This window comes from Dermatophagoides farinae, chromosome 5 (genome assembly GCF_024713945.1).
Source record: "Dermatophagoides farinae isolate YC_2012a chromosome 5, ASM2471394v1, whole genome shotgun sequence".
In the NCBI taxonomy this organism is placed as follows: domain Eukaryota; kingdom Metazoa; phylum Arthropoda; class Arachnida; order Sarcoptiformes; family Pyroglyphidae; genus Dermatophagoides; species Dermatophagoides farinae.
The window spans coordinates 1,070,314-1,085,052 of record NC_134681.1 but is presented as its reverse complement, the minus strand read 5'-3'; the positions used below and the strand labels follow the sequence as shown (position 1 = coordinate 1,085,052).

The 14,739-nt window shown below is 28.9% G+C and overlaps 3 protein-coding genes across 8 annotated transcripts in view; 2 read left to right on the top strand and 1 right to left on the bottom strand.

Annotated features, from left to right (window-relative positions):
- The window catches only part of LOC124494023 (uncharacterized), a 42,280-nt gene that overhangs the window by 3,058 nt on the left and 24,483 nt on the right, over window positions 1–14,739 (top strand). The gene's annotated exons all lie outside the window — the stretch shown is intronic.
- On the bottom strand, window positions 2,860–4,073 carry LOC124497889 (uncharacterized). Of its 2 annotated transcripts, XM_047061572.2 has the most exons (4): window positions 3,895–4,073; window positions 3,304–3,834; window positions 3,134–3,253; window positions 2,860–3,066 (listed from the first exon to the last, which is right to left on the bottom strand). In XM_047061572.2, the coding sequence occupies exons 1-4, from the start codon at window positions 3,959–3,961 to the stop codon at window positions 3,026–3,028; spliced, it is 759 nt and encodes a 252-aa protein (XP_046917528.1). In that variant the 5' UTR covers window positions 3,962–4,073; the 3' UTR covers window positions 2,860–3,025. The 2 variants fall into 2 exon arrangements, with proteins under 2 accessions (XP_046917528.1, XP_046917527.1); XM_047061571.2 differs by having other exon boundaries at window positions 3,304–3,961.
- LOC124497879 (uncharacterized) lies at window positions 4,456–7,275 on the top strand. Its single transcript, XM_047061561.2, has one exon. It carries the CDS (start codon window positions 4,456–4,458, stop codon window positions 7,048–7,050), a length of 2,595 nt encoding a protein of 864 aa, XP_046917517.1. The 3' UTR covers window positions 7,051–7,275.

Genomic DNA, 14,739 nt, shown 5'->3' with positions numbered 1-14,739 from the left:
TGATGATGATGATGATGTGTATTTTTGTTTTGTTCATGAATTATGGATTTTTCAGTTAATATTTTCTCCATTCATATGAATAGTTGAATCAAATTTAATTTAATTAAATTTTTTTTCATTTTTATTTCTCGTTCAGGTTTTTTTTCCAGATTTTTTTGTTCTCTTGCTTTAATTATTCTTTCTCTATGAATTTCCTATGTGATTATTAGAATTCAAATCAAAAAATTTATTCTGAGGTAAAATAGAAAAAAAAATTATAACCGGAAGAAATGGTAATTTCAAACTCTGTTGAAGTAGATGGAAATTTTTTTTTTTCGACAATATATTCATCAATGTATTAATGAATGAATGGATGTCAAGTGGATATGTTTTGTATTGTTGATCATCATCATCATCGTCATCATCATGATGGTGATCATGACAACATCAAGAAAATATTTTTTCAAGTAGCCCATTCATTCATTCATTTATTCATTCATAGTTACCTTTATTGATTTGATCCAAAGTCTGATGATGAGATGATTATAAGCAAGCAAGCAAGCAAACACAATCAATATTCCATATGTACATCAGGTCATCATCAAACTTTATGCTTTTTTTTATGTATTTCCTTTTCAATCATCATCATTATCATACAAATATTTGAATTATTATTATTGTTCTAGAATTTGGCACGTGTTGTCCATCATTTTGTTTTGTTTTTTTTTTGTTGTTGTTGTTCGATTTGTTCCAGATCATGATGATGATAATGATCATTCCATGTGAATTGAAATCTAATTGAAAATTGTCATTGTTTTATTGTGTGCAATGATGATGACAAACAAAAAAAAATTTTTTTTTCCATTTCTCTTGTCCATCAGCAATATGATTTGTTTTTTTTTTTTAGTTTCTGTTGCTCAAATCAAATATGAATATTGTTTCATTCTTTCAGATTACTGTCAATCAAAATTAATGAAAATCAACAAACAAACAAACAAAAAAATAAGCCACATGGAAATCAATTACACAATCAATTGATTTGCAATTTTATTTCTGTTAATCTTTATTTTATAAATTCGCTAATAAACAAAACAAAATAATTGATTTCTTATTGAGAAAGAGAGAGAGAGAGAAAATTGATTGAAAAGCAAATTTTTATTTTTCGGAAAATTGCGAAAAACTTTTCGCTTTTTCGTCTCTCTCTCTCTCTCTCTCTCTCTCTCTCTTTGTGAATGTGAAAACAAATTTCGTACTTATGAAACGGTAACTTATTCACATCACAATTCGAATGATTAGTTTCAATTACAATCCATTGTTGTTGTTGTTGTTGCCCTGTATCGTTTGTGTTTTGTTTTCCAATGTTACACAATTCAATTGAAAAAAAGAAACAAACAACAACAACAACAACAGAAACATCAAAAGTAATAATAATAATAAAATACGGATAAATCAATTGAAATTCGAATCGATTAATACATCGAATGTTTCGATCAATTTTTTTTCTGTTCTCCTGGCTAATTTATGGATATTTTTACTATTTTTTCAAAAGAAAGAAAAACAAAAATTGCCTGATTCACGAAAATTGTTTTTTTTTTCATTTTTCTTTTTCTCCGTTTCCAAAAACATAATTCTTATGCGGTACATTATTATGCTATTTTCGTTTTCGTTTTCGTTTTTTCTATTATCATTCACAATTGATTATTGATCTCAGTATTTTGGATGATGCTGGTGGTGACGGTGGTGGTGGTAGTAGTTGATCATCAATCTATTATATGGAGCAAATCCAAATGAAAAAAAAATTGATGAGAAATTATTAGCAATTATATAAAAAGCTTTTTTTTCCATTTTCATTCTCCATTTGAGGCTTGTTTGTTCATTCATTCATTCATTCATTTTTTATTCACTCATTGATCACCAATGTTTATAATAGGTGGCGATTACATGTTTTCCTGCTGAAATTTATTTATCCTGATTATTGGAAAAAGAAAAAAAACGAATTTGTTTTTTGCTTGCTTGCTTGTTTACTTGCTTGTTTACATTGATTGTGATTTAATGCAATTTATTCATTGAAATCTTTCTGTTTCTGGTTTCAAAAATTTCACTTTTCTTTTGAATGTAAAATGGAAATTTTTGTTTTCTATTTTTGATAATTAAATCAGACAACAGGGCAAATAACGAAACGAATGGAATAATATAATCCATCAATCAATCAGTTACGCTGTGAGCACACCTGAATTTCATCAAAAAAAATTCAAAAAAAAAAGAAAAAAAATTTCCATTTTCTATCACAAAGTTTGTTTTTTTTTTTTTGTTTTGTTTCTTTGCACCCAAAACATACGGTCGGATTGTTCTAATCCTATTTTTTATTCAGTAGAAAAAAATACATCCAATGTTTGAATTTGAAAATCAATCAATCGATTAGATCGATATCGGATGTTTATTGTGATTATCATTATGTTTTGATGTCTAAAAATTTTCATCATCATCATCATTATTTATCTTTAAGATTTATCCAGGAAGAATACAAATATTTTTTATTTTACATTATACATTGTCGGTTGTATATCCAAATTCAATCTTCATATTGGCTTATACCCTGGTAGTGCGAAAACGTCTGAAAGACTTCTTTCAGACGTCAGAATTCTGGGTCGTTTATGGTGATTTTTCAATGCTGAAGTTAGCTAAGTCTGACAACATTCAGACACCACTAGTGGTAGTGCGAAAACGTCTGAAAGACTTCTTTCAGACGTCAGAATTCTGGGTCGTTTATGGTACTTTTTTGATGCTGAATTTAGCTAAGTCTGACAACATTCAGACACCACTGTAGGCAATAGATTTCCCGGGAATTTTCTTTCATTTCACTCATTTTGATTTCTGAAATTTTTTTTATATATTATTTATTATATATATTTTAATTTGTATTAGGATAATAAATTAACAAAAATTAATTATTAACATAGATATAAACATAGGTTATTACAAATTTAAAAAAATGACTGGAAAAAATAAAAAAATAAGCGAAAAATGATGATATTGCAACATTTAATTAATCATCATTTGATGTGGATGGTGATTTGACTGACAATTCTGTTTTGTAAAAAAATCAAAATGAAATATAAGTACGATCACATAATAATGTATATAAAAGACTTACTTTTTTTCAACTGGTACCGATTCCAATTGTCAAAACGTTTGTTTATTCGTTGTTTAGCATTATTTTTTATTTTATTATACTCTCCTCCTTTTTCAACGACTTTTGCCCTTGAATAATGCTCTAAATGTTGCGATGATATTGGTTGAAGAAAGTTTATTGAAGTGACTTACCAATTAATAAATCGATCGCTTTTTTAAGCTCGTTTGGAAGATCTTTAATCGACTTGTATTTTTGTAAGATTTTTCTTCCAAAAACCGAATCTAAAAGGTTAGCCAGGTCGCTATTGCCACTATCTCTAGCGGCGATATGTAAAAATTCGCCTTTGACTAGCCATTTATCTTCCAATAAAAAATCTCCATTTTTCATAGAATTATTGATTACTAATGGATTGTCGATTTTTTTCATTTCATTTTTTATCCATATTTCCATCGTATCAACTTTTTCGGACAAATGATTCAATTTTTGTCTTAATTTTGCACAACATAAATTTTCACATTGGCAATCTTCATCATCAATAATATTATTAATAATTTCATCGTCTTCATCAATTTTTCGTTCATTCTTTTTATTTTCATTTTCTTCAAAAACTGCAAGGTCCGTTTCAAGTTTTCCAAAATTAAGATTAGTGAATGCTCGCAAAAACGACAATACATTGTATTGTAGATGATCTTTGAATTCATCTACTGTATTAATTTGATTTTCTGAAAAAGAACATGAGGTAAAAAACAAAACATTCTCAAAAGCAAAAACCGAATACTCACCCTGCATATAATTAATAAATGATGAATATTCCTCGCTTGAATTGCAAAAATTAATTATGGAAACCATATTCGACCACACAAATCTTTTCAAATAATGACGAAATTATTTTTTCAAATGATGACGAAATACTTTTTTCAAATGATGACGAAGTAATCCATTCAAACAACGGCGAAACAATGGCAGAAAAACCGCAATGTTACACGAAAATAAAAAGAAAAAAATCGAATTCGGTGCAGCTCATAACTGATAAGAAGAAGCATTTTTTGAACATACACCCTCCGCACATTGGACAGTAGTGTGAAAAAATTTAGTCTTCGCGAAGCACAAACATACACATTTTTTCACACTCATGTATGTTTGGGGCTTTGACATGAGTACGCGCACACCAAAATCATTTTTTTGCAGTTATTTTTTCGCTTTCACAAAAGCGTAATACTCAACAAGTATCGACAATTTTTATATTGACAATTTTTTTGCACTTGCCTGTTTTTTTCTCTTCCTTCGAGTTTCGAGATTGTTGTTGTTTGATTGATTTTTGTTTAATTATCACGTTTATCACCATGAAGCGATCTGATGAATCGGAAAAACAACACGAAATGGCTGATCAACAAATGCCATCCTTTTCCCAAAGTTATCATAGTGAATCTTTTTTGAAAAAAGTTCAAAGACGAAATGAAAAATTTTCAACTTTTGTCAATAAAGTTTTGAATCGCAATGCACAAGTCTCGGATTCAGAATCTCCTGCTGGGAGTTCTGCTGAAACTATAATTAATAAATATCACGTTGAACCTGGAATTATATATGATGATGATGACCTTCAAAAATATGCATCTGATAGCGATGATGGTGATGATGAAATCGTACATCAAGAATCAACCATTGAATTTGAAAATTTTTCTCGGAGAATCGAAATGAATGAAATGGAACGTATTATGATAATTCTGTTGCATCAGGCAAGATTCAATACCACAAACAAAGAGATTGAAATCTTTTCTAAATCTCTAAACAACATGGCATATCGTCATTGTTGCACTACTGGTGGCGAACCTATTGTATCGTGTTCGGACTGGGACACCATAATTACAAAAGTCCCAAATTCGTTTACGCCTACAATTTATAAATATTTTTATTCGCAATGTGGAGATATCATTGGGCCAGTTAACGAATTAAATATTCCAACAACTTGTTGCTACAGTCATGAATCTTGTCGAATTATTCCATCACAAAAAATGAAAAGCGATTCTTCATCATTTTTTTGTTACATCCCTCTCTCCAAGTGGCTTCATCATCAAATTCCATTGTATTATTCAAAATTGAGAATTACACGCCCGAAAGAAAGTAAATTTTTCCACGATTTATCCAATTCAGAACGATATCGCCAACTCGTAACATCATCATCATCATGTTCAATTCCTACCCTAACTTTGACATTGACTTGGGACGGTGTAGCTTACACAAACGATGGCTCTCAAAGTATGTGGCCACTTTGCGCCTATTTAAATGAACTTCCTTTTCAAGAACGTATAAACAATCCTATGCTTATTGCACTTCATTCTGGTAGTTGTAAGCCATCCTCTGATATCGTTATAAAGCCACTTGTTGATGAACTCGTCTCATTGTCCACCGATCCAATAATTATCGATGTTGATGGTAATGAAAAAAAGTTTTTTGTTAAACTTCTTCTAGCAATTGCAGATGCACCAGCACGAGCCGTTCTTTTAAACAGCACACAATTCAATGGTTATTACGGATGCCAATGCTGTGAGATTAAAGGCACGTATGACAATGATTTCAAGTCAATGTTGTATATACCAAATAGAAAATACGACAATTCTTTATCATTTGACTTCAAACTTCGGACAAATATAAGCTGGCGGAGCATTGCCAGTAATAATCGTGGAAAGTCAACTATGGGCATCAAAGGAAATTGCCAGCTTATGAAATTATCCTACGTTGACATGTCGATAATATGTCCACCGGAAGCAATGCATTCCCAATATTTGGGTACGGTGAAGAGTATCATCAATAGATGGTTAGATGATGATTTGGCTACGAAAAGATGGTATCAAGTATTACCAAACGAAAAAAAAAATGAATTGAAAACAACAAAATTAAACAAAACACAATTGAGCATTGTGGATGAACGACTTTCATCAATTAAATTTCCTGAAGGTGTTCTGAAAGCGATGCCTCAATTGTCGCAAAAACGAAATTTAAAAAGTATGGACTATGAACTTCTTCTATTTTATGGTTTCATATGTTTTGAAGGAATTGTTGAAAGAGGAAGATGCGAAAATTTCAAACAATTGGCATTTATTCTGTCAAAATTATCATCACGTATGATATCAAAAATGACGGATTTACGCCATGTTGATTCTGAAATTGCAAAATTTTTCACATCATTCGACCAAGTATATTCAAGCAAGGAAAGATTCATGTGGAAAATCAACGTCCATTTTCTCGCTCACTTTCTGGACATGGTAAAAAATTATGGGCCCCTTCCGGTTCAGACCGCATATTTTACCGAGAACACAATGGGGCTCATTGCAAAACGCGTCAAGACTGGGACAAACGTAACTCAACAAGTTATGAAAAAATTTCTGACCTACCAATCCATCATTTCGTCTTGCCGAAACAATACATCTCACATGTCAGAAATGTTTCTAAAATCTCTCTACAATTATATGCCGAAACTGTGTCCAAACAACACACCCATCAAAGTTTTCCAGGAAGTGTATAAACCAATCGGTGCAGAAAATAAATTACTTGGCCAAGGCACATTTCAATCTCAAAAACGAATACGTATCAAAGAAAAAATTGTTTGTACACGAAATTACAACCAAACCGCAGCAAAATCGACAAATAATCATTGCATCAAAACAGAAATTGGAAAATATTATATCGTGGAAAAAATCATCAAAAACGATAGAAATGAAACTTATTTGATTTGTAATGAATTTTTAAATTGCCAAAAATTACTGCTGAGAACAACAGAAAGAAAATTAGAAAATTTGCATTTTTCATACATCAAAACATTTTCAAAGATTTCTACGATGACCGTTAAATTAAAGTGTTCTGATTTTTTCGAGCTTGCAACATATGCAAATGTAAATGGCGTCAACTATTTATTTGACATTTTCAACAAACATTTGTAATTATTAAACACATAAATAATAATGTTTTTGTTTCAGTATTCGGTTTTTTTGTTTTGTAAATAATCAATCAATATCAATAAATTTTAATTCACTAATTGAATACACAACCAAATATATATATGATATATTATATATTAAATATGATCAAATATGATATATTTAATTTAGTCTCAAGATAATTTGCAACATTATAATTAATAAAAAAAATAATTATAATTAATTGTATACAAAGTGTGTTCAGATTTTTTAAGCCATAATAAGGAGATTAAGAATTATTTTGTCAATTTTCAGATTCAGAAAATTTCTGACGTTCTCAGACATTTTCAGAACCAAAAAAGATGTTTATCAGAAAGATTTTCAGACTTTCAGCCTTTTCGCACTACCAGGGTATATGGAAACAAAAAGAGAGAAATATTGTGACTTAAGGAAATCGAAAATCAGCAAAAATGAAATGAAAACAAGATTCATGCACGATGTGAGTTTGATGATGATGGCCATGTATTTGAGGATTTTTTTTTGCCATTTTGACATCAATTTGAAAATCAATCTAAACGCATACATCATACACACACACACACACACAAGCACATATCATTGAATATGAGCAGCAATAAATGTGTTGATGATGATCATGTGAGATTGGCCGCCGCATCAATTTTCATCTTTTTTTTTTACTTTTTCTTCTTCTTCTTCATCATTCGTTTGTTCGTTATTAAAATTGATGATGATGATGATGATGATGTTGATTTAAAACAGCAATAGCAATTGAATATGAATGTTAATTTTTTGTTCGTTAGTAGAAAAAAAAACAGAAACGAACAACAAAAAAAAAATAATTTCTAATCCTTATCCATATATAATCTGTAATGATGATGATTTGCATAACAACAACGATTAGGATTTGTATCGATAAATTGATATCATCACTTTTAATTAATTTCTTTACCCGATAATCATTATGGTGTGTATATGTGTGTGTATGTGCATGAAGAATTTGAAACAATTCATTCATCATCATCTTTTTTTTCGGATTTTTCTGCTGAAATTCCATCAATCATCATTACAATATATCACACAATACTAATGCTGGAATTTTTTTCCTCTCTCTCTCTATCACTGTATTTGCTTCCGTTTTTTTTCTCAATTATTGTAGTAGAAAAAAAGTATCATTTTACCAACGAGTGTTTGTTTGTGTCAAAATCAAAATCAGAAAAAAAAGTGTGAGAGAAAAAAAAAGTTATAATCTGTCATCAATCTGTCGTTTGTGAGTTTTTTCTTTTTATTTTCCATACGCCATATTTGATTATTTAATGGCAATGAAAATTAAAAAAAAAACTTTTTCTCTTTCGCTAGATGATTTTGATGATTTGCTTATTTCTTGTTTCTTGTTTCTTGAATATGAATTTTCGACAAGCAAAAAAAAAACAACATCATTTACACCTGGATTATCAGCAAGAAGAAAACAAAACAAAAAAACGATCATAATCATTACACATTGAGTACATGGATTTGATTTCAAACACTAATGGTTTTTTTCCACTTTTTTTCTGATCAGAAATGAAAAAAAAAATTCAAAAAAGTTTAAATTCTGTTTTGTAATAAAAAAAAACATATGTTGTTGTTGTTGTTGTTCTTGTTGTTATCAATGTTTGAAAATTCTTTCAGAGAAATCTTTTCTTTTCTTTTCATTTTTTTTATTATGCCAATCAGATAGCGATCCATACATCTTACATGAATGAACCAATATTTGAAATATCAAGAAAAACCCCTTGAAGGCAGCAAATATGTTTTTTTTCAAATTGTTGTTGTTGTTATTGTATTATTAACGTTATTTTTTTTGTTCACATCTAGGGATTCTGAATAAAAAACATTCAGTGTACATGTGTGTGTGTGTGTGTGTGACTATTTTTCACCCGTAAGACATTATTATTTGTTTTCTGTAAAAACAAATTTTCATTTTTTTCCACCCTAAATTTTTCCAATAACAGGATGTGATGCTTATTTAATTGACATAAAATGAAATTTTTTTTCTTCATTTTTCACCATTTACTACTAATTGTATCGAAACAACAACAACAACAAAATTATCTGGTTTGATTTTCTGCGATGCACGGCTGATTTCAATTTCGGTTATTGTCGATTATTTTTTTTTCTTATTTCCTTTTATTCATACCAAGAAAACACACAAATACATGGAACATGTTTTTTTTGGCCTGATGGAAATGTGAAGCGAAAAATTCTGTTTTTTTTCGCTGGATTTCTTGCTTATTTTTATGCTTCACTAATTTTTCTCTACTCATCTGAATTAGAATTTTCACTTTAACTTTTTTTTTCGTCTACGATCGTATTTCGGTTTGGCTTTGCTTTTTTCATCGTGTGTGTGTGTGTGTGGTTTTCATTGCCAAATCATTATTTTTCTTCATGTACAAATAAAAAATAAATAAATAAATTCTATTCTACCGTTCTTTCTGTTTTTTTTTTGTTCAATTGTTCATTCAAATGGACATCAATGGCCATTACAATCAAATTTAGTTTTCCTCATTTTTCTCATCTCGGAAATGATTATTCCACTAGATTCACAATAACAATTATTTTATTTTATCCTCGATTGATAATTCGTTTATCATCATTGGACATTAACATTAATTTGGTTGGTATTTTTTTTTTTTTTACTTTCGTCCATCCCAAGAATAATTCATATTTCTTTGATCAATACATATATATTATATCTGTATAGTAGTGGTTATTCAATTCAATATATACATACATCGTTGTCGTTTATTTATATTGTGTCTTTATATGTGTGTGTGTGTGATATATGTTTGGCATATACCATAATGAATTAAATGATTGGTGTCATTGTGGGTGAATGTAGGTGTGTGTGTGAGTGTGTATGTGTGTTTTTTTTTCTAAGAATCCAATTACTTTAATTAGAAACGATCAATATGGCACACCCATCAACATGCACGCAAACACACACACATACATACATACACACAGTAATGTAAGAATAAGAATTCATTTGCAATGAAGTGAAAAATGAATTCAATAATAAATTTTTTATTCTTTACCAAAAAAAAAAAAAACAGTTTGATGATTCTATGAGAATTTACTAGTTATTTATTTTTTTTTTTCATCTTCTTTACCGAATTAAATGGTGATGATGATATTCTATGTATTGAATAAACAGAAATTAAGATGACTTAAAAAGCGAGAAAGAGAGAGAGAGCGAGCGGAAAAAAAGCAACCAACCAACAAACAACTACCGATTGTGTTGGTAATACCCGAAGGAATAAACCCGAACAACAACAACAACGACGACGACGAAAAAAAAAAAATTATCGTTATTACTGTATACATGGTTGTACATTATATATCTATTATTATGATTATTATTATTATTTGTATATGAAAACGATGATTTCATCATTCCATTCCATTATTATCAACATCATAGTGAAATGGAAATGAAATGTCTATACATTCATACACAACATCATCATCATCATCATCATTATTCGTTTGATCATTTTTTTTCCCCCCGTTGATTTGGTCGTTGGTTTTATCATGGCGAGAGAAAAAAAATTGTTACATTATTCATTTTATATTCTGGAAAGTGAAACAAAAATACGAGACCGAGCGAACGACATTATTTCAGCAATCACATTTTTTCCGATTTATATCAAATGAGAATATTCTTTTTTTCTTTTTTTTTTTTGGTTTCCATTTTGATTGTCTCGATTTTTCAAAAATTAAAAATTGAATCATCATCATCATCATTCCAACACAACAACGCGAGTGAACAGAGAAAAAAAAAAGAACAAATGAACACGTCTAAATAGCAAAATCTTTTCTGTAGACAACAACAAACAAACAAACAAAAAAAATTTTCGAATTGAATTAAATTCATTCATGATGATGTTGTAGATTCTATTAAATTTAAATTTGAATAATTTATGAGAGGGTGAGAGAGAGAGAAAATGAAAACAAACATCCCGAAACAATGATGAAATTCATATGAAATCATCATAAATATAAACTGATGTGATGCTTTTTAATGTGTTTGGTGTGTTTGGTGTGTGTGTGTGTAACAACACGATAATCAAATATGATAATTTTTGATTTTCGTTTTTTTTTCACGAATAAAAAACAGAACAGAAAATCTGAAAAAATTCATTCGGATTGTTTGCGCATCGATGAATACTTATAGAATTTTTTTTTTGTTTTCTAAATTTTCTTTTTCTTTTTCTTTTCTGGCAAAAAGGAAAAATCAATTTTGTTGTTTCATCATCATCGTCATCATCATCATCATCATCAATATTATCATTGAATGAATACAATGAGCTTTGAAAATGAAAATTTTTTTCCCTTTTCTTTTCGTTTTCATATATAGAAAAAAATCCATTAATTTTCCAGTTTTCGATGATGATGATTTAATTAATTAAATTTTTTTTTCTTTTTTTTTCGATTCTTTTAACCTTATGGTCGATTGCATTATCATTATATCATCATCTTCATTACTATCACCAATTTTCATTGCGATTAGAATTTGGATATGAAAAAGAGAAATGAAAAAACATATTGATGGTATACGAGTGTTTGATAGAAAAAAAGAAAGAAAGAAAGAAAAAAACCAGAATTTCCAATACTTATATAACACGCACACACACACACACTAAACCCATAGACTTTTATATCATTTCACCACAGGGAAGTTCTGTGTGTGTGTGTGTGTGTTTTTATTTTATTTTTTTTTTTTGTTGCTGACGAGAGAAAGAGAAAAAAAATGTCACACTTTTGTTCATTTTTTTTACGTTTCACTTTATTAATAAATATATTCTGTTGGTTTCAAAATCTGATCATCGAATAGAGAGAACAAGAGAGAGAGAGAGAAAGAGAAAATGATAAAGTCCCTCATTGTGGAAAGAAAATTAAAATGAATGGAATGGAATCATCAAATATAGCATTGCACATGTGTTTATTGGAATGAATGTGTTGAATGTTTTTTGTTGTTGTTGTTGTTGCTGTTGTTGTTGTCTATTTCCAATTTTCAATACCTTTCACTTTCACTTTCATCACTATGTGTGTCGAATGTGATTGTAATAATAAACTGAATCTAATAATTGAAACTTGTGTGTAATTTAATTTGCGTTTTTTTTCAATTTTTTTTTCACCAAAAAAAAAAAATTCGTTTTTTTTCAATTTTTTTTTCACCAAAAAAAAAACAAAAAACAAACGATCATTTTGAACATGATTCTGATTTGGAATTTTTTTTATTTCATTTGTTGTTATAGTTTCTGTATCCAATGTTCATAACTAATAGATAAGATTTGCACCGAAACTTTGTATCCAATGTTCATAACTAATAGATAAGATTTGCACCGAAACTTTATCATTGAATCAATTTCATTTCATTTTATTCTTTTTCTGATGAAGAGAAAAAAAAAATTTCATTTTTATGCTTTTAGTGTTTTCCAGTATTTTGAAGAATAACAATTTTTCAATCTACTTGTTCATTGATGGTGTGATGTTTGATCATCACCTTGTATATTAATATATGGTCAATATGTGAAAGTAACAAATAAATGGCGGAATATATTTTTTTTTATCTTGTGGCGGAAATTGAATTTTCAATATATTAAATGACCGGCCATTTTGATTCAGAAATTTCTTTTTTTTTCGTTCTTTTTTACAATCTTTTCATGTATGTGTATGTATCGTTGAATGCGAATGATTTCATTCCATCATCATCATCATCATCAATGATCGGAACTACGGTTATGGGATGTATGCTGCTGGTTGTTCCTTTTTTTTTATTTGTACAAAATGGATACATAGTTTTTTTTCTAGGTTCTGTCTTCCTTTTTTTTTATTCTTTAGTGTGTTCTCTGTGTGTGTGTGTGCGAATGAATGTTCTTATTACATTCTCGATTTTTTTTCCCCATTCATTCAATATATGAACGATATGATGATGATTTCATTTTATTTCATATTATCAGCATTATTATTATTAATATATATATCATATCAATTCTGAAGTCGTGAAATATAAGAGAAAAAAAAGTGAAAGAAAAAAAAAACAAAATAAAATTTGGATTCTTTCATTCAATATCAAATATTCATTTGTGTGTTTGGTAGTCGTCATTTTTATTTTCCATAAAACGGAAATCGACTATATGCACACATTAGTGTTGATATTAATGATGTCAATGAAAGTTCAAGTAGTTTGTTATTTTTATAACTATTATAATGAGTGAGAAAAAAAAAATTGTCACCAATATTAACGATAGACACCTACACATTATCATTACTACTTAGCGAAGGTGTTATTGTATATATATGTGGTTGAAATGTATAACCATCATCATCATCATCATCATCAATATCTTTGCCACATTCATTAAACAGCAACAACATTGATGATTCTACCTACAAATAATAATGAAAAAACAAAACAGAAAAAAAAGTTTTGTGTTTTATATCGGCAATACATATATAAATATTTTATGCATGTCATCCATACACACACACACACACACACATGTCGATTTTCATTAATAATTTGTTTTCAATTTAAGCAAATTTTTGTTTTCTTGATTTAGAAAAAAAATTTTTTTTTTGATTTATTCACGTTTCACACATGTTTTTTGAAACACACACACACACACACACACACCTAAAATCACTTGTTGGCAACAACCAAAATCCTTATGATTATGATAATAATGATGAGCCCATCCTCAAATTGTCTGTGGTGAACAGTTAGAAGAAGTGAAAATCGATAAATTGAAAATTATTGAAATTCGACAACATTTTACCCATATATTGTGTGATGCAATGGAAATTTCTTTTTGTTTGTTTGCATGCATATGAATTGTAAATATAGCAAAAAATCAAAAAAAAAGACAAAAAATTGAAATGAAATTCCACAATGGAATACATCAGTTAGTCAGCTATTAGTCAACTATTCATCATTCAATTCATTTTTGTATATTATGATGTCAATCATCATCATTATTGGAAAAAATTGTCAATATCGACAAATATAGTAATCGGCCGACCACCCACACACACACACACACACACACACATAATCCGAATATTTTGTTCATCATTTACTATTTTCGATCTTTATCTTCGTACGATATATAGAACGAGTAAACAACAGCAACAACAAATCTGCTAAGCATTTGCACAACTAAAACGAATCCTGGCTATTGAATAGCTTACCAATATCTATAATCGATCAATCAATCAAAAAAAAAATTTATATATACAAAACTAAAAAAGAATATATTTTAGCCATAGAAATCCATTCATTTTGAATGGATTTCACCATAATAATCGAGTTTTGATCGGTTCGTTTTTTTTAATGGTTGGTTAGAACCAGATTCTTTTTGTCTGTCGTTATTGCTTGTCAAAAAAAAAAAAAAAAAATTTCTGTTTATCATTGAAATCATATCATCATCAAAATGGGAAAAAATTGTGTTTTTTCCACTCATCATTTATCCATCCAGTATTATCTGTTGATATAAATTCAGTTATCTTGAATTATTTTGTCTGTGTTTGTGTCCGTGTGTGTGTGTGTGCGATGCGCTTTGCTGAATTATGATTCAGCCCATTTTTCATTCGATAGGGTTTGATTTTATTATTATTGCTGCTACCATCATCATCATCATCATCATGATG